This window comes from Strongylocentrotus purpuratus, unplaced genomic scaffold, assembly GCF_000002235.5.
Source record: "Strongylocentrotus purpuratus isolate Spur 01 unplaced genomic scaffold, Spur_5.0 spur5_contig_839, whole genome shotgun sequence".
NCBI classification, from domain to species: Eukaryota; Metazoa; Echinodermata; class Echinoidea; order Camarodonta; family Strongylocentrotidae; genus Strongylocentrotus; species Strongylocentrotus purpuratus.
Genome location: NW_022145545.1, coordinates 557,420 through 577,827, shown reverse-complemented (window position 1 = coordinate 577,827; position 20,408 = coordinate 557,420). Strand labels below are relative to the sequence as shown.

At 36.5% G+C, this 20,408-nt stretch overlaps 1 protein-coding gene across 4 annotated transcripts in view; it reads right to left on the bottom strand.

Moving 5' to 3' along the window:
- Window positions 1–19,770, bottom strand: part of LOC115918707 (regulating synaptic membrane exocytosis protein 2-like) — a 58,957-nt gene extending 39,187 nt beyond the window's left edge. The window contains exons 1-10 of one of the 4 annotated variants that reach the window (XM_030987616.1): window positions 18,141–19,770; window positions 12,963–13,129; window positions 9,545–9,604; window positions 7,778–7,997; window positions 7,028–7,151; window positions 5,592–5,689; window positions 4,790–4,944; window positions 3,623–3,753; window positions 2,220–2,385; window positions 842–1,199 (exon numbers count right to left, since the gene is read on the bottom strand). In XM_030987616.1, coding sequence (XP_030843476.1) covers window positions 842–1,199; window positions 2,220–2,385; window positions 3,623–3,753; window positions 4,790–4,944; window positions 5,592–5,689; window positions 7,028–7,151; window positions 7,778–7,997; window positions 9,545–9,604; window positions 12,963–13,129; window positions 18,141–19,674 — 3,013 coding nt within the window. In that variant the 5' untranslated portion in view covers window positions 19,675–19,770. Of the gene's footprint in view, window positions 1–841; window positions 1,200–2,219; window positions 2,386–3,622; window positions 3,754–4,789; window positions 4,945–5,591; window positions 5,690–7,027; window positions 7,152–7,777; window positions 7,998–9,544; window positions 9,605–12,269; window positions 12,578–12,962; window positions 13,130–18,140 lie in introns of all 4 variants that reach the window. The other 3 variants (XM_030987606.1, XM_030987619.1, XM_030987612.1) reach the window with 3 other exon arrangements.
- Between the last annotated feature and the right edge of the window lie 638 nt (window positions 19,771–20,408).

Below are 20,408 nucleotides of genomic sequence, written 5' to 3'. Positions count from 1 at the left end.
AAAAAGTTTGCCAGTGTTTTCTCATGACTTAACAGTTGTGAAGGGGTAGTCGAAATTAGTTCAGAGTTTAGAAAATAAAAACGGTGGTGTATCTGTTCCTACATTCCCGCATCATACCATGGATGTAGAGAGTGCATAAGTATTTATATTGCAGTGGCAGTGTATTAAAGCAAGCTGTATATAGTATACATAGGTAGATCTTTCGAACCCCTTCTGAGCCATGTATGGCAAACACCACCAGAGAATTTTGAAGAAGTGTTTGAACCGAGAATTTATGGCTACATTCTTCTTCCAGAAACAGAAATAGGTACATTAGAGGTTTGGTCCCCTGGAAGATATTAGGTCTGTTTGGAGCCAGAAAGGAACCATACTCTTTAAAGGAGGTGTAGCATGATGAGACTACGCGTCTTTCTCGTGGCCTGACTCGGGGCCAATCAGGTATAATACGATTTCAGACGATGCGACCGCTGTATTCACGTGCGTGCAAAATACGCGAAGGGTGATGAGAACGTTGGTCTGTTTCCTGAACGCTAGCGCGCTGACTATTAATCAAGTCCATTCGTTTACATGCTGTTCGTCCAAAAGAAGTCGTAGATGGCGTTAACCAGTACTTGCCATGCTTCACCCCCTTTAAAACAGAGTTAATGCCCCTCTGACTCTAAACATATGACTTTATGCCAATCACCACATTGAAACAAAGCAATACAAGTCATAACTGAAACTTCATTATGACAATTTTTTGTTAATTTAAAAAAGTTGACACAGAAGGGGTTAGAATTAGGTTCATCAACATTATCTATAAGCACCTCTACTAACTCCACTCAAATCACGCATCATATACCTGATAGCCCTGTCAATCCATCATCAAAGTCTGAGACATCGCTATCGGTGATACGACCAACCGAGCTCGGCGAGAGCTTCTCTCGCATGTTACCGTTCTCCTGAGCCATGCGCTTGCCGATCATATCATGCTTGCCGATCATCTCGTGCTTGCCGATCATCTCGCGCTTGTCGATCATGTCGTGCATCCTAGGGTTGCCGTTGTTGTTCGTGGTGAGCGGGAGTTGTTTCTTGGGTTGAGGCGGTGGAGGAGGTTGTTGGGGTGGTGAGGACGGCTGGTGGCGTGAGCTGCCGTGGGGGTAGAGGGAGTACCAGTGGGACTGGCCGTCAAATGGGGCTCCCTCTAGGGGAAGCATCATCTAGGAAGGTAAAAAGAAGACAATGTTACAATTTAAATCTTAAAGGCAGTAATTTGTTAATTGTGAGCAAGAATGTCACCTAGAATATGTGTTTGGGAAAACATTGTTCAAAATTGTTATAACTCCAAACTTTTTTCATTCAAATATTTTGCATTCTAAAGAATCATTACTCAAAGCTTCTGCCCAGTTCTGCAAATGAAATTAAACCTTGACAATGAATTATAAGCTCACATTGAATAATTAAAATCAACTTTTCCTTTCACAGTTGGTTTCATAAAGTTGACTTAGATCATGCAAGCAAAATAGACCTTAATGTTTACTCACATGGCACTACCCCCACCTATCTATAATCTAATCAAGTACCTCTTATCATCATTTTCCTCACTACTCATGATCATTTTTTGCTAAATACTCTGGAAAGACGATTCAAATTCAGATTAGTTAGTTCAGTCTTTTTAGTTTCTTAAAGTGAACCGTCAACATTGTTGAAGATTGATGACAAAAATTGCCTAATTTTTATATGAGATGTTACTCATTACATTCCTCCTACTTTACTAACCCACTATTGAACATGCAAAAAAATGCTTTAAAAATGCTCAAATTACAAAGATATTTATAGTTTTCTTTGAAGGCATCAATGTTTAACTCCCTCTAACAGTAAATTCTCCAAACCATTTTTCCATGAAATAATATTAAGACATAAAACAGGCTTTTAAAAATCTTTAAATGTTTCAAAGAGCCAATTCATTGCTTTAAGATGATTTATATTCACCTAAAATTTAATTTAATTATAATAACATAGTTAGGAGAATTTAGGAATTGTTCAGATCAGTTTTTCCAAATTTGTATGATTGATAATGGTCTGTTTCCACTCAAACTTTCAGATTATCTTTAATTGTACATCTAGCATTGAAGTCACTACCTTGGCACCATTTTCTCTCATCTGAACAATGTTACCAAGTCCCTTCAAATCACTTGTTCCATTCATGCTATTCTTTCATAAAAGTAAATGATGCTTACTTGTCCCAGGAATTCTTTAGCACCGTATTGTTCAAAATCCCAGACGGTGACATCCAGGTCACGACCCCTGAAATCTGCCCTCTTGATGGGGCCAAAGGTGAAGGTTTGGTTCCACTTGGGGCTGAGTGTGTTCTGAATGGTCTTGGTCCGTCGCCTCGTCTCCTCACTGAAGAAGAAAAAATATAAAAAATAAAAAATGAAATTACATCTACAGAAGATGTGGAGTAAGTGGATAATAGTAGTGCTGCCACATCAACTTAATATTTGATTTGTATATAAATACAAATATAAATGAATATTACACCAGAAGCATATATGTATTTAGGTTTAGTATCATTTACATAATGTCGGCCTTATGCCAAAAGGGCCTTAACCCGATTTTGGTGGTTATTGAGTTATTAACATCACCTTGTATATTTCATCATTCTCTTTAAAATGATGTGCTTCACTTGTTGAAATTCGATTTATTTATGAAGATAATTATGAATTTCAAAAGGGCCTTAACGCGTATCTCAACTTTTTCCTTACGCCAAAAGGGCCTTAACCTACACGGATGATCCATTTGCCTTAGGAGGGCCTTTCTGGCAAACCAAAGGTGTTGCGAAACAAGAAAATTTCATTATGCCAAAAGGGCGCTAACTATGCGCGCGTACGCGCGGATAGTTACGCGCATAGTTACGCGTACGATAACGGCAGGTTAAGGCCCTTTTGGCATAATGCCGCGTAGGTTACGCCCCTTTTGGCATAATGCCGAGTAGGTTACGGCCCTTCTGGCATAAATACGCTACATTCAAGCCTTATGCCAAAAAGGCCCTAACATGTTTTTTGCACATAGCATGTACAATTCTGAATATTTTATAACAAATTTAACACATTTCATGAAAAACTTAATAACTTAACACATTTATCGAAATTGGCTTCAAAAGCAAAAAAGCGACCACAAACTTTTGATTATTAGAGAGGCCAAAACCTTTAAACGCGATTATCTCGGAATGGCCGAAAGCAGTTAAGGCCCTTTTGGCATAAGGCCGACGATAATTTGTTTTACTTCATTGCTAGGAAGGTAGAGCGCCATCTTGTGGCTGTCATACGCCAATGGTTTTTGTCATAAAACATCCCCAGATGTATTTTAACAACCAACAGTTGAGGTGTTTTTCTCTTTTGATGCTGTGACTGGGAACGTACTTGTCTCTTTCTTGATATTGCAAATCCCTTAGAGAAAGTTATGACGAATGGTACCTGCAGTATCATGTCTTGTGCACTCAACACAAACAATATATTTCCATTAAACATCTTTTATTTCTTTCAATCTGAAGTAGACTATAAGTCTAGTTGTTCATGTAATATCAAGCCTTACACATTCAACACATCAATCACTCTTCTTGTGAAATGTATCTTCTTACGTTCTATCTGGTAGTAGGAAGACCTTAACATAGGGATTGCGTAGATCCCCTGTGTCTCTTGGCTGAGCCCCATGCATTGTCAAGACTGTCATGTTGATCAGGTAATTATTGCTTTCGTACCAAAGTTTGATCTGAAGGAAAAAAAGATGAACATATAGAAAGAGCATTAAAATATTTACTTTTCAATTCTAAGATACATATATCCCAGGGTAATGCATGTATATGTCATAAATAAAAGAGTATTATAATACTACTTGGTAGGCCCCTTGAGTATCCCCTGGGATGGCTACGTGCTCATTATAAATGCAGCTTTATCATTATTATTTATCAGAAATGACAAGGCAGATTTAAACCCTGCTATGCAAAGGGTGGTAAATGTTGTATATCCTGGAGAGTCAGCAACAGCATTTATGCATGTATTCTCCAGACTGTTTTACCTCTTTTCTCATTGTGTTGCTGCCCTCTTGAGGCATGTTTATGTTTAATGTTTGTTGTTGTTTGCCCCTCTCAGCACTACATCTTGTGCACAACTATACCCTTAACAAATGGTCAGGTAGCTGTACGACTACAGTGATTGAAGGGTCGTCCTTACTGTCAGATGGCAGCAGTGGGATATGTACCCACATCTTCGAAATGACAAAACTTGTCTTTACTGTTACTATAACTAGTTATTACAATTGTGAAAGCATACCTATCACCAAGGAATATTTTGTTCTGTATCTTGGGGGTTCCTAAGGGGTTCCATGGGCTATACTCTATTCAAATATGAGCTTCAAATAACACTTCTATAAAGAGATACTGCAAGTTTAATTACAGTCTCAATTAATATTAATGCCACATGTGAGGTTTTGTTTCTTCTTCTATATACCCCATATTTGTTTTACCCATATAATATCATGTAAAGTGTTTGACATTGATTTTATACATACTAGCTGTACACAAATCAATTTTTTAGGTGATTTTTACACTGTAGGAATGAAATAGTATTGCTACCAATGTATGTGTAGTTGTCAAAAATTTGAATTGCATAGAATACAGATATACACAGATAATATGATGCATCCAGAAGTAGAATGTTTAGATTTTGATAATACCCACACTTCATGTTAAAGGCTATAAAGGGGAAGTTATTTAGAAATTTGTTTAAAAATATGAATGGTGCTTTACCTGAATTTCACCCAAGGCAGTAGGGGATGTGTTTCTTCTTGGCAGACCAGGGCTTCCTGGGCTAGTGATGGTCACTGAGGGCCGCTTGACCCTACTAACGATCGGCATAGGCTCCTCCTCTTCCTTCGGTTTGTTGGATTCATACCCACTCGAACCTGAAAGGCATAAATGTTGTTATTTCATGATCAAATGTCTCTTAATACCTTGATGAATTTTTGAAGACTGTGAAGCATGTAAAAAACTTCACACATCCTTACTCAAAATTATCTTAATCTTGAAAAAGACCTGAACCTAAAAAGAAAATGGCTTAAGGCTACATGTAAGTATGAGTTACTTCTTATGCAAAAGATGGATTTTTTGGACCTGCTAGATGTTAAGGTACCAAAAGTTGCTAAAAAAATCACATTCACTGAAACAAAACCCAACTCACATTTACCAGTGCGGCCACATGTTGTACACAGGCCTGCTAGCTAAGTTTCCTGAATTATTCTTTGCTTCTCCCTTAACCATTAGATATTGTATACCAAATCAGTTGTCAGACATTTGCTTAACATTTCTGGAACTAGTGTGAGTTTCTTTTGACTCTGCTATTATTTCCCCATCATTACCAAAAATATAGTTACAGTGCATTTTTTAAATTCTACCAAATCAGTTGTCAAACATTTGCTTATAATTTCTGGAATTAGTGTGAGTTTCTTCTGACTCTGCGATTATTTCCCCATCAATACCAAAAATATGGTTATACGCAGTGCATTTTTCTTATATTATAATTGTGATGATAGTAGTTTGTTTCTTGGCTCACATTGTAACTCACTTTGACTGCTTCTCTTCATGATAGAGTCTGGTCTCGGCGACTGGAACTGCGCTATTTTGTCCCTGGAAGAAGGAGGTATCTCACTTCTGCAGGAAAATTAAAGTCAGAACAAAAAGTCAATAAACTTTAGAATATGTCTACAATTTCTTCAGATGCTGTCCTAAGTGTGTGAATTTGCAGGAATATTATCATACATCGTAGGGAATACCAATGTTTTAAAACCATTGTCGAGACCAAGGTATCCTACTTCCGATCGGATTGAAGCGGAAATGGATTATTTCTAGGCTGGCAGAGTGCATTTTAAAAGATCCCCATGGCCACATATAGTCTCAATTAGCCATAAAACTATCATATAACCATCATTATGTATTTCTAGAATCATGTAAGGAATCTCAAAACCATTGTGAAGCTTTAGCTATAACTGCCTTTTAAGAAATCCAAATGTGGCATAAGGGATCTCACATAAGAGGTAATTTTAAAGTTAAAAGGCTCAGTCTCAGTATTATAAGAAGGATGTTAACTCTGTTATATCAACTGCAGAGAGGCAAAAGGGCATTAACTCATATGCTTTTACAGGGAATTAATGCCTTGAGGCTCTCAATGTGCGATAGAAGTTAACGCCTCCTGCTTCTCAGCAGATGAAACAGTGGCAGCAAAACTTAAACCCTTGAATATGACTTTATTGCAGTATACACATATTTTCAATAAAACCCAGCCCAAGTTATCTCATGCTGTATTCACAGATCATATACTTCAAAGAAGGAACATCCAGTTAGATCTGTGTTGTTGTTAATCAGTCCTCTTAGTACAGATCTTTTGATTTTGCCTGGCATTAACTTTTTATATAAAGTCTCCTTAAAACGATTCTGCGACACAAGCCCAGGCATTCACAGCTCCATGGTGGATTTTCCTGTACTAACTAAAGTCCTAACCTCAAACCTAGATCCTAATGTTACAGGTGTACCCAATTCTAACCTAAACCCAAAACCTATACACCTAACCTAAAAAACCCATTTACAACCCTAACCCTAATAATTCTTTTATCTTTGACGTTATAAAGCATGGAGCAAGTGCCACCGGAGCATAAGTAGCATCACCCTTGATATATTATACCGAAAATATGAAAGACATTAGAAGTTGATAGTAGTAATATAAAGGAGAAAGAGTAATATCTATCCCTTGAGAACTGCCACGTTTTGCAACAGTTGACATTAATTTGATTTTAGGAGATAAGTTCCAACTTGTAATAGCTTGCGTCATGATTAATTTGGGTATATAAAAATGTATCACACTGAAATATACTCCAACTATAGTATCCGTTACACTGTCAGGAAGAATGGTTGACACTCAAATTAATTCTCTGAGCTTGATTTGCAGCCCATGGCAAGTAAGTAAGGGACTAAGCTACATCTTGACAATCTTACCCCATTGGTCTTGCAACCACAAGCTCAACCTGAGGTTCGCTCTTAGATTCAAAGATGATGTTGTAGACCTCGTTAAGATCCTTGCCTTGAAGATTGTGACCGTTCCATGAGAGAACTTCATCACCTGGTAAGCAACAACAACAAAATACATAAATATGACAAATCCAAAGTTTCTGAATGTCAGAGATACATACTTGGGGTGGCATCTTCCAAAATCCCTCAGACATTTCAATACTGTTCATTTAAAACACCGATGTCCTGGTGTTGTGTTCAGTTTCTGTGCTGAAAGAAAAGCTTGTCTTACTTTTATGAATTAAAAAGGGTCATGAATTTCAAAATTAGATACCATGCAAGAATATGTGAATCAAGAACGAAATCCCCCCTACCCCAGTCATTTGTTCCTGACACATTTTCAGCAGACATATAAGACCATGGCTACAATAAATGATCTGAAAATCTTTAATAAAATGTGCAAAGTAAAAAAAAAGGAATTAAATATTTCTTAGAAATATGGATAAGACATTAAAATGGGAAATACAACAAACAAAATTACAAAGTTGTTGGATCATCATTCGGTTACAGAAATTATGACTTTCTGCTGCATCAAATTTAAAAAAAAATAATGTTTGAAAAAATGCCTCATAAAAAACGTTTATGGTAAATTCTATAAAGATGGTAATACTAAAAAAGATCATTAGCTCATTGAAAATACAAGATAACATTTTTAATAAAATTGTAAACTAAACTGACCTGCCCTTAGATGACCCACGGTGTCAGCTATGCTACCTCGTTTAACCTTGGAGATAAACGCCCCCAGTCGCCCCGCCTCCTTCATCTTCCCACCAATGACCTTTAACCCTAGAATGGCACTGGAGTCTTGATGTGTACAAGCTTCTGATTGGTTCTTTCTTAGAACCATCTGACCAATGAGGACGTTGTTATCCATGTCAGGTTGCCAATTCACAGGGTACTGTAAATCATACAGGTTACATTGTTTAGAGGATTGTTAGCATGCACAAATATTACACTGTAGTCTACAGTAATGTTTGCAAAATATTCTGTTCCAGCTTGTAACAAATTTAATTACTAGAATAGTTAGTAATGATACAAAATTTGGTAGTTATATTGTTCACAAAGAAAACATTTAGGAACATATACATGCATAAATTGATTCAAATCAGAATTATATTTGAAATTGAAACACAAAAATCTGGCAATTCCACAAGAAAATGAATAAGTGAGTTTTGATTGGTATATATATGTAAGTTGCATACTGTTCTATCACCTTAAATTAAAAGAAGTTAAAACATAAAGTGCTAATGGTTAAAGGGAACACGACTGTTTTAAAATATGTTATTACTTGTTAACTTATCATTTCAAATTTATGCAGAATACTCAAGGAGCGTATCTTTTATAGAATCATTAATTCTTTAAAGATCTTTTCTGTTTACATTTCTTTTTTTGAATGAAGGCTATAGGCTGTTTGGAGACAGAAGCATGTAATCTGATATCATTTGATATAGAATTAATGCTCTTCTCCGCAAAACTGAAAGTCTGAATTATTCTAGTGCAGTTCATCTTAAATTTCAAATAAAGAAAATCAATGATATTCTGCACATCAAACAACATATTAAATACTACCAAAGTGATAAATGCACTTAGCCATGAAATGAAAGCACACTTTACAATAACAAAATGATTGTTCAAGACATACATGTATGAAACAGAGATAGGAGCAATATGGACACAAATTTTCATTCTATTTTCATTTTATTTTAACAACAACAACAACAGAACATGGTTGCAAACATCCCAAAATGTATCAATAGTCAAAGCACATAACTTTCTTTTTCAAAATAATCCAAAAAACAACAGCCTTTTGTATTAGTTAGACATCATGACTTCCAAAATTAATATGCTACAAAAGATATTACATTTTGTTTGAATGTTTGCACCATGTTCTTAACATTCAGATGGGATGGGTTTATAGCTAATGATGGAATGAAACAATCTCACACAGGATTAAGACAATACCAATGAGGTAGAGAGGTGTTACAGATGAGTGTGTGAAACTTTCCATCAAATGACTGCTACAAAATCTTGATTCAAATGCTTTTTTAAAATTCACATTCAATAAATCTAGAGAGATTTGAGTTCTTGACTTATAAACTTGTTTCCTAAAATCATAATGATTACATAGTTTTGGTGACTATATATATAGATAGAGGGGCTGGTAAAACATATAACTTCTTATAAAATTATATAGTTAAAGGGGCTGGTAAAACATATAACTTCTTATAAAAGTATATATCTTGATCAAATGTATTGTTACACATATTCACTGACATTGGAACTTACCTGCTAACATATCCCTACTTTTTCATGGATTTCAATTTGTGTATTCTCACACTGCTTTTACAAGCCGGTTAAATATAAAGGAATTTAGTCCATTTACTGAGTAACAGGCCACTTGTTAGAGAGATATACAAAGGGGTAAAAATGTTTGAAATCAATTACCAAGCTTTCTTCATCAAGTAACGATTGGCGGAGCACATCAAGTCCATTTGCTTTCATAGCCTACAAGTGGTTGGTTGGCCAAAATATGAAGAAAATTTAAATTAGGAAGAAGATTCTTTTTATTTACATTTAATTTGTATCTATAAAATTTTGGGTAGTTTTCCTGATAGGAAGAAAATCTTAATTTGGGAAGGTGATTCTTAATTTACATTTCATTAGTATCTAACATTTTGGGTAGTTTTCCTGGCAGTCAAGTGGTAAAGCGGGATTCATAATGATTATCTAAATAAAAAAATTCTTATGACAAATCGTTTTGATGGGATCAGTGAACCTTGAAATTGAAGCTATGATATTGACTTAGCGATGTCATCATTGATCAAAGTAATCTTATATCTTGGATGAGTATGGGTTAATGAGAATGCTTCTCAAATTAATTTTGGATAAGGTGGATTAACACACATAATGAATGTTTGAAAATGAAAGTCATAAATTTCATGAATTCTAAGATGAAATAGTAAATGTTTTTAGTAGTTCAAGATCTTTTTTAATGAAAGAAAACTATAAGAAAAATAGAGAGATATGAAGAGAGAAGGGGGGGGGCAAAGACTGGGAGAGGGCAGAAATAGAGATATGAACCTAAGGGCACTAACAAAGTGGCAGAGAAATGGGGTTTAAGAAATAAAGTAAATTTTTACATATTTGCTGTATTTTATTTAGAAACTTACTACAAGAATACAAAATCAAGAAAAAGGAAATGAAATAAGCTGGACAAGTAAAAGATCATTATGAAAAATATAAAGTAGCACAACATCTCAAAAATAAAATATAGGAGATCACACAAAGAGGTTTTCAAAGACGGAAAAGAGATGTAAAAATAGGATGTTGCATGATAGATACAGTATAAAAAGAATAACAGGGGAAAAGAATTGAGATGTGGAAGAGAAAAGAGACTATTGAAAGGGCGTAGGTACTCATTATAAGATAATATTATCCGTAAACTTCTTTAGAGGCTTACGATTGGATCTACTGCTATATGTTTAAATCCACAATTATTAATTGACAGGACATTGAAGCCCAGATTAGGTGGGTGGAACTGATGGGATTCTATATTTTACTTTTATTTTTGTATTATAGTGAGATTAATCTATAAACCTAAATTACCTATTTTCTAAATATCCATCCATGCCTTTGCATTAAAAGGTTACAAAGCGAAAAAAAGACAATTGCAAACTGCTTTAGAGGCTTAGGATTGGATGTACTGCTTTATGTTTAAATCCACAATTATTAATTGACAGGACATTGAAGCCCATATTAGGTGGGTGGAACCGATGGGATTCTATATTTCTTTTTTATTTTTGTATTATAGTGAGATCAATCTAAAAACCTAAATTACCTATTTTCTAAATATCCATCCATGCCTTTGCGTCAAAAGGTTACAAAGTGAAAAAAAGGACAATTACAAAAGATTGAGCTATCTTTTATACTGATGACAAATGCGGAGGGGGACAGATAGCAACTAGAAAAAGGTGATTCTACTATATGGTGTGTATTTTTGTTAAATTGAGAGGTCAGAAAAGGTTGAAAATCTATCTAAATACGATACTTCAGCACTCAAAACAACAAAACAGAGATAGAACACATCATAAATAACTCATGTCAAAACAAAACTTCAACAAAAAGTAAAATTTGAGGCAGAAATGGACAAAATCGGGAATAAAAGTATTGAAATCGCTAAAAACTTTTTGAAATTTTAAACTCAGGTTTGAAATCATCAGCTTGACGACACCACAGCAAGATCTGACCTAGTGCCACAGGTCAGAGGTCAAATGTCATGCTTCAATGAACGTAAGAAAAGGCAGCCATACATAAAAAGCTGATATATGATTTGTATCTCTTTATATAACATGAAAGCTTGATTTTTTTTTATCTTGAATGAGGCACATGCAAGCAAGACTTAGTAACAAAATATATAGGAAAGCACTTATTCCTCCTTATTAAGTTCCAGAAGATACTGGTTGGAAATGTTATATTTTATGATGCAATATTTCATCTTGTGAGAAATCCTCCGTCATGCATTAGTGCATTCAGTGATAATGACAAAATTGTGGTTATTTCATCATCAAAATTTAAGTACTATGTATATTCTTTTGTATGCAAAATAGTATTAATCTTCTTTCAAATTCAAGCAAATTTATTTGTCAAGATTACTGGAAAAGATGAAATTGGAAAAGACAAAGATTTTGCATCAATCTGTGCATATCCAAAATGCAAGAAAAGTTGAACAATTCTTTAAAGGTGCAAAAAAGGTGATCCCTATTTCGGCAAACTGCCCTTGCTGGCATAAAATATGACACTAAATATATATTTTTTAAATAAACAATTTCTTCCACTGCTATCAAAATGCAGATACTTTGTGGCTATATTTTAAACTTGTTAAATTGACCAATATCTTTTAGTATAAGATTATGAAAGATAAACATGTTTGTGGTTGGTCGATTTAATGGAGGGTGCCTTTAGATATAAAAATGATAAAAATTGGAATAATAGCTATTTATCATGCAAATGATTACCGTGCTGGCAACATGTATGACACAAGCATAACATGGCTGTGAATAGGTGGTGCAATACAAACAATTGAGCGTGCTTGCATGCATGATTCATAATGAAGCAACGACCTTTTGACATGACTTGTTTAATTTTTGTTTTGTTATAACTGACGTCTGACCTTGGCACCTAGGTTATGCTCCTCGTTAAGCGTGGTGCTGCTGCACGTGTCGATGCCTGAATCTTTGATCTGTCTGTCATCCTCCTCCAGGGAGTGCCCCGCCTCACCACGCCCAAAGTGCACAATTTTCTTAGGGGACGACACTAGGTTTATCTCCGACTCAGAGTGGTGTCGGATGTGATGGGAGGAGGAAGGGGGCGCGACTGCCCCCGTGGGGGACGACTTTGCCCCATGACCCGGTGGGATCCCTGGATGGTTATTGGATCCTGCTGTGGCGGGACTCGATGTGATGTCTAACTCCCCTGACCCTGAGGTCACGAGAATCAGGTCACAAGCCGCAAATGATTATTCATTTCAAGATAGGCGGACATTTTGGGAGTCGATTTTGGTGGCAGCAGACGTGCATTTCAAAGTTGTTGTTTTTTTGAGAGAGAGGGTAATTTTGTGTTTTGGAAAAAATCAGCAGTTTCGTGATTGAGAGGGGATTGGACAAGATTTTTGTAAAGGAATAAAAAAAGAAAAGAGACAAACACACAGAAAACAATGGATTAACTCACACAAACATTTGAGTATATAAAGCATGATCTACTTTGGATAGAGGGTAAGTGGTAGATATCAAATAGTTTGGCAAAGAGATAGTGAGCATTGGTGGGGGTTAATCACGCTGACTTCTACCCGCTAGGAGCATCTCACCAGTGTTAGGGCAGAATCCGCTGCAGTCTGCCCATGGTTGTTGTTGGTTCGAGGATGATGATTATGGTTGCTATGGTGATTGTGGAGATGATGATGATGGTGATGATATCGATGGTGTCGAGGAGCAGATTCAGGACCAAGCCTCTCATCCCAGTAGTCTAGCTCACCTGGTTTAGGGGTTAAAGGTTATATCCAGCCGCAACCAAACCAAAGGCCATGGGGAGAATGATTGAAAGATGACAATGGCTTTTAATATGTGTAATTAATATCAGGCTGCCAAACAATGTTTAGTACCCCACATCATTATTAATACATATATTCATGTATATATAAACCAAGATTCTACCAATAAGACAACAAATAGGATCAGACTGATATTAAGTCATGGTAGAGAAGACTTTAAAGAAGAAAGTGATAGCGGAAATTATATTACAATGCACTCAAATATTTGTAATTGCACTTTATGAAAGTTGAAATTAATTGTTAAAGTTTTTGGATAGTATATGTCACCAGTGAGCAAGAAAATGTGTCAATTGTGCATTGCTCTTAATGACAAAATAATGAATATAAGTTTGTTCAAATACGCAACAAAGTATATTAAAATATGGTTAGAAATATATTTGGATATCTATATCTGATGTTTGTCTTTAAGGTTTTGAGTGTGTATCATAATGAAAGGATTATATACAGTTCATAATTTCTATAAAATGCATTTCATGGAAAATTAAACACTGTTCATTTTTAAGACATTGAACTGGATTATATGTTTCCATCGAATAAAAAGTATCAGTTTTCACTAGCTTATGAGAAAAATAGATTACACAAGAATTTGAATTAAAAGAAAATATTATATGGTTTAAAGGCAAATGCAAATTGACGATAATATCATTTTTACAGGGAAAATGCACTTAAAAAGGTATATTTCACAGTTGACGCAACAATACTTTCATGATGACAAAATTCTTCTAGTACAATCTGAAAAGAAAAGTTCTTCACCATATTTGTCTAAATCAAATAATGTCAATGCTTGAATGATTTAAGCATGATTTTTGGATTTTCTTATCAATCTGCAACTACACGCAAGAACTACGTTTTCATATAAATTTGCATTCTGTTTATAGTAACAAACTATATATTGATGTCAGAATAAATGTCAATCATTTATTCTTAATGATATAGGAAAAAAGTAAGTAACATAGAGTTAACTATTTCTCAAATAGTAATATGTAAACATCATAAACAAGTGTAATCATTTTCTACGAGTGAAAATAAGTGGAAAAGAGATTAAATCATATTTGATAACATGCTTCAGATAAAAGGCATGTATTATCTTTAATATATAAAAAATTGTATGATTTATATCAAAGATTCATCTCGACAAACATACACAAAAATACATATAGTATATAAAGCTCACGATTATAATGAATACAATTTAAGTTTCATAAAGTCATGTCCAATTTCAACTTAAAAGTCAAAGCACACAAGCATTTTATGTTTAATACTGGAAAACATTTGTCTTTTATGATGGAAATAACAAGTTTATTTGATGGGAAGTAAAGGTACAGTAATTGTAGTAGCTTGTGTTTTATGAGTTTATAAGTGGAAGCTATTCTGTTGTAAACTAATGCTGGTCATTTCTCCCAGTGCATATACTAGTACGGTCATTTTCTGCTCTTACACACATACTACTCAGCACTCATACACATAATCATCTAATCACTGAGAATCCCCTGGAGTTTCTTAACAAGTTCATGAACATAACTCTACAGCTCCCCCCCCTCCTCTTCCATAACTGCCCCTCCTCCATTAATCATCACAGTCTTAGATTCCTTCCACCACCTGCTGAATGCAAGAAGGGCGTTAACTGACACGCCCTTCTGTCTCCTGGCATAGGAATATTAGAAAGTACATATGGGCATTGCCCCACATATGGCCCTCACCCTTGACCAAACTTGGCTATAGTTGATGGTTTTTGAGATCCATCTTGGGTTAGAGCAGGGTACGCATGACAGGGTTGGTTTTATTGCCGTCACGCCTGCATAACGATCTTGGGTAGATATGGAAGAACCTCGGGCTATTGCTTGCAATGTAAGATAGAAGAGGGATTTTTTCTAAAAAGATAGGCAGAACTGTCTTCTGGTTTGAGAATCAAAAGAAGCCTTCTAAAATTAGACGTGTGCCTGGAATGTTCTAGGTAGTCTAAAAGGTTGTAAAAGGAAAGCTTTATGATTACAGTGGAAATTGTTTCATGCAGAACGATGACAATTTTTGACAGAACCTTGCAAAAGATAATTAAGATACAATGCTTATCCACGGCTAAGAAAGAAAAATTGAAATTCAATACCATTAATATACAATGGGGCAATTTTTTAATTCATTATGGCACAATAATGCAATTGATAGCTTCATCTGTCCTCATTTTTAAAAGAAGATTTCAATTTAAACATGATTCCTCTGTAGCTTCAAACCAGAGGTCTTTTATAAATTTGTAGTTTGTAACGGATCTCAACACACATTCATCAATACCAAATTAATTCTGTTGCCCTTTTTAAGTGATAAAAACCCATTAATCATTCATTACTGGCTGATAAGTTGGTATATATGGCTCAAGACTGCCGGCTACTGCACGAGAGCGATTCTTTTTTAATGAGGTTTGAAAATAGTCAGTGTTAGAATCCCTAGGGACGGGCGAAACGAGACTGCAGATCCGGCCAGCAAGATCCCCTCCTCAAATTTCCTTTCCTCTTTTTTTTGTCCTGTCACCTGATCTAATTGATGTAGAGGGTGAAAAGTTCATGACTAAGATTTCTCTGATAACCCGCATTACAATGCCTAAATTTTATTACCATATTTTATTCCACATCTATATTTTTTCAAACCGCCGTTTACTGTTTGCAATCAAACATCTTTATTGACCTTTATAAAATCTAAAGTTTGTTAATAATGAAAGAAAGCGCCAGATACAGCTAATTTACAGGTGTAACCCATTTGCTGCTCAAGGTTACATATTTTGTTGAAAATGTGCTTTTCTTGGTTCTGGTCAAAATTTATGACTGTTTTTCTTAGCTTTGAAAGCTCCAGAAGCTTTAGAAGGGCAACACACAACTTGGTCATAGTTATGTGCCTGGTCACGCAGCACTGTTTTTTCCCTTTTAGATAAATCAATCTCTTCTGACCAGTCCCATAGAGCCAATCCATTGCTCTGTTATGATTTACATTCACCTAAAATGTAATTAAATTGTAATTGGGAGAATTAAGGATTGATCAGATCAGTTTTCCCTGATTTTTGTTATTAATAATGGTTTGTTATCACTTAAACTTTCTTTAATTGTACATCTAGCATTTAAGTTACTACCTTAGTACCATTTCTCTCATGTGAGAAAAATCACATTTCTTGTTAAAAAATAAATAAAAGACGTTACTTAACACATTTATTGTTTCGAAAGATGAACATTAATAACATGTAATTGTGTTTAAAAATATGGGAATTCTTGAGAGAAAAAAATCTTCCATGTAATGTGTTTCTATTTTATTCCTACATGCATTTCCAATTTTAGAAAATTATTATATATTACCCCTTTGTTTTTAGCTAATAGTGTTTATTCACTTTAATTTGAACTGCTCCATTGGACTGAAACTTCTTTGAATGTCATTCGTCTTAATCAGGCTATCATAATTGGATGAATATTCTGATATCCCCCAAATGTAACCTACTTCTTGTTTGTTCTCTCCATCATACAGCCTGAGGTCAAATGAATAAGCCTTTATGAGCCCTCCGAGAGTGACCTTTTACGTGACTTGATTCCCTAGCTTTCAACATTTTTATTCCCGACATTAATCATTAAACACACTTTCAGACGCCCGTATTCCTGAGGACTTTCCCGCCCCACCATCCTGTCATCGCTCTCCCCATCTCGACACACGAGGGCCTCCTAACTAATCAGTCCGATGCTGCCTGCATCCAATGTACAAAGAGGAAGCATTACCTTGCCCTGTGCTAATTTTAGACTCCGCAATAAATTGGGTCTTGATGAAATGAAGAAGTATGGGAGAGAGAGAGTGGACAGGTTAGAGAGAGAGAGAGAGAGAGAGAGAGAGAGTCGATCTCATTGGTATTTGCTGGGGCTTTGTATTTACCTGCCTATTCCGGTAAACATGCGAGGTCCAAGCAATTTTCTACATCTGAATAAATCTAATTTGGAGTGATGCCTAGTCTCTCAAATATTGTAAAAACATGTCACTGCGCTGGCCCGGACGCTGCATGCTTACATGCACATAGTATACATACAGCATCCAACATGATTTAGTTAGGGGGCCATTAATGTCAGAGCGCAGGTACAATCGATTGGCTTGGAAGATGTACTCTACATGATACTCATTACATATATTTTGGTGACCTTATATAGTTTTCCTCCTCTATGCATGTACTCTTTCTCTCTCTTTTTTTTCCTTCTCCCTTTCTCTTAGTTTTCTTTATTAACTTCTCCATTTTACATTTTTATGTTGGATGTCTCCTTTCCTCCCTCATCACTTTTGTCTGTCTTTCATTCATTTCTTTCATCCTTTTCTTTTTTCTAGCTCTCGATCTGTCTCTTTCCCGATCTGTGTCGTTATTTAAATAAAAGTCTCCCTTCCTTTTCTCATTTCCCTTCTCCCTTTTCTCACCTAGCTTCTCTTTCTGTTTTTATTTCTGTCATTAGCGTATAACAATTGTATGCAAGAAAAAAGAGATAATTTTGCAATTTCTGACATAAAAGACAAATGTTTTCCAATTACATATTTTATACTGCAATATGAAATACAATAGTGTTTTACTCGCATGCAGTAATATGAAAATATCATGCAACCTTTACTTGAATGTTGCTATGTGAGGTAACATGAAGAAAAAAAATCTTTAATATGAATTATTTTAAAGAACAGTATATGACTTTGTTCATATAATCAGTTTGTAGAAATTATTTAATGAATACTAAATTAAGTTTAGAATAAAACTCATCTATTCTTGTGTGAACTGATGTCAATTGGTTTCAAGTACAAGAAAAGATGGCAATATTGTCTGTGAGAGCCAGAAGGGTATTGATAAACTTTGTTTTAAAGTATAAGAGTTTAAACCCTCCTGGCTCCAAAGGGAGGATGTCTCATTGATGTGTGCATGACTATGATAATTGTACTCACCTCTTTCACTGATGCTGCCACTTTCTATCTCTCCCTCGTCACAGCTGGTATAGTCTGGCGTTGATCTTATTTCCTCCTCGGAACTGCTCAATGAGTAATCACGTCTCTTCCTCATCCCCTTTCCTTTGTGCGGCTTAGGCGGCGGCGGGCGTACACACTCGCTTTGGTCAGAACTAAGAGAGTCATTGCGTATCATGGAGTCCGTCTTGCGCGAATCTTTTGCGCTCGCTTTCCCCGCCGCGGAACTGGGGTCTAGATGTTGCTTCGGCGTCACATCAGTCCGTACTCCATATAAATCCTGCGATAGTGCGTCGGGAATGTCCTCCCCTGCGTTTGCGTGTCTATGACCGTGGTTTCCCCGCTTCCCGGCCGAGCTGCCGTAGTTAGAGGATCGTTGCATTCCATATTGCACAGGTGGTGGCCCAAAGTCACTTGGGATACGCTCTTTCTCGCGAACATTTGATGGCACTGTATGAGTTATGTGGTCTCTCCTATCTCGCTCACGAGGTCTCCTCTCTATATGAGGCTCAATCTCACTAGGTCCTGAAGGGGGTTCCATTCCTTCTATTCTATTGAGTGAATCTCGTTTACCTACAACACTAGAAGAGTCAGGGTATCCATCCGGCAGGAAATCCTGCGGAGGATCGTCGTACATCCGTCTTTGTCGGTCCAGGGAACGTCCACTTGCTGTCCTGGACACAGGCTCCTTGTGGTAATTATGCCTATCCCTCTCTGGATCATCAGAGTAGAATCGTTCTTCAGGAGGAAAGCCCCTTCCTGGCCTATCGCCTTCATGGTATCTGGGAGGGTACCTGTCATTCTCGGGGTAACGTTCCCGACGATCTCTGTATTGATCTGGTTCAGGGTACTTGCGACTGTCGGGCTCTTGTTCGGGCCCTGGAAGCTTTCCCCTTCCTGCATAGTTGGCACGATCCCCAGCCTGCCTGGGTCCATATCTATCACCACTAATCGACCGGTCACGGTCGCCTGGTCGGTCCCTGCGAGGGTACCTATCCCTATGTCTATCTTGATCCCTGTGGTTCAAGTCCCCACTAGAGCCATAGAGAGGCTCACGCCTTGCCCCTCTATTCCCTCGTATATCCCTATCATCCACATGTCTCAGACTGTCTCTACCGTGTGGTCTATGCACCGGTCTAGTAGTGCCTGGTCCAGAGTCATCATCCTTTGAAAGCTGGCGTGTTAAAGGCGCATGTTGGCTACCACCTCTCGTCAAACCCTTGGACTGGCCTCCACTAGGAGGTGTCCCATCTTTACCAAGTTGTCCACGTAAGGAAGGCGCTTTGCTATCACTCAGTCTTTCTCTGTCCCTAAGGTTCAGACTTGATGATGTCGATGATGCTGGTGATACTGTCTTGCTTGTCGTTGTCACCGTTGTCGTTGTTGCTGGGCTTGTCGTTGTCGTCCTTGTTCCGGCTCTTGCCGTAGTCGATGAAGATGGAGTGCTTGGAGGACCTCCTGCCCCAGGAGTGCTTGGTGCCGATGATAAGACAGCAGAGAGGGATTCTGTTGACATGGCCAATTTCTTGAGTTTGTCTCCTGGAGTAGAAGGGGGTGTCTTTGTCCCACCGTGATACCATTGTCCTGTCTTGGTCAGGTATTCCTGCTTCTTACGGCAAAGCTTGCACACCCATAACACCTGGATGTAGAAAAAAGGAAAGAACAGATTCAGGGTAAATATTCTGATAACTTGACACTTAATAACTTTCAATTTACACCCAAATCAGCTTAACAAGACATTTGATACTGTTCTGCCAACAAAGAATGTTTAATGTAGATTTAGGATGAAGGAAGCACAATTAGATAATATAGTTGAAAGTTAGAAGGTAAAATATGATTAATTTTTTTTAAAGGAAGTTTACCAAAAAGGAAAACAAATCTACATGCATTAACAATTTTCTCAAGAATAAGTCTTCACAATTTATGGATGAATAATAAAACCATATCATTATCTGGTGAGAGTCAGAAGTGCATTAACTCCATGTAATAGTTTGTCAATTAATGCTCTTCTTGCTCTCAGCAAACAATATGTAACCTTCTGTACAGAAACAAAAATGACATGGTGATTTTAAAACTGGAGCATCAAAAGAGTTGCCTACACCATACAAACACATACAATTAAATTTGCAAAAGAAGCACACAAAATATTACTTAACTCCACAGCAATTTCCTGGCAAAATCATGACAAATTTGAGATATATAGATACCCAAATTGTATTACCATCACCACCATTCATTAAATCATTCATG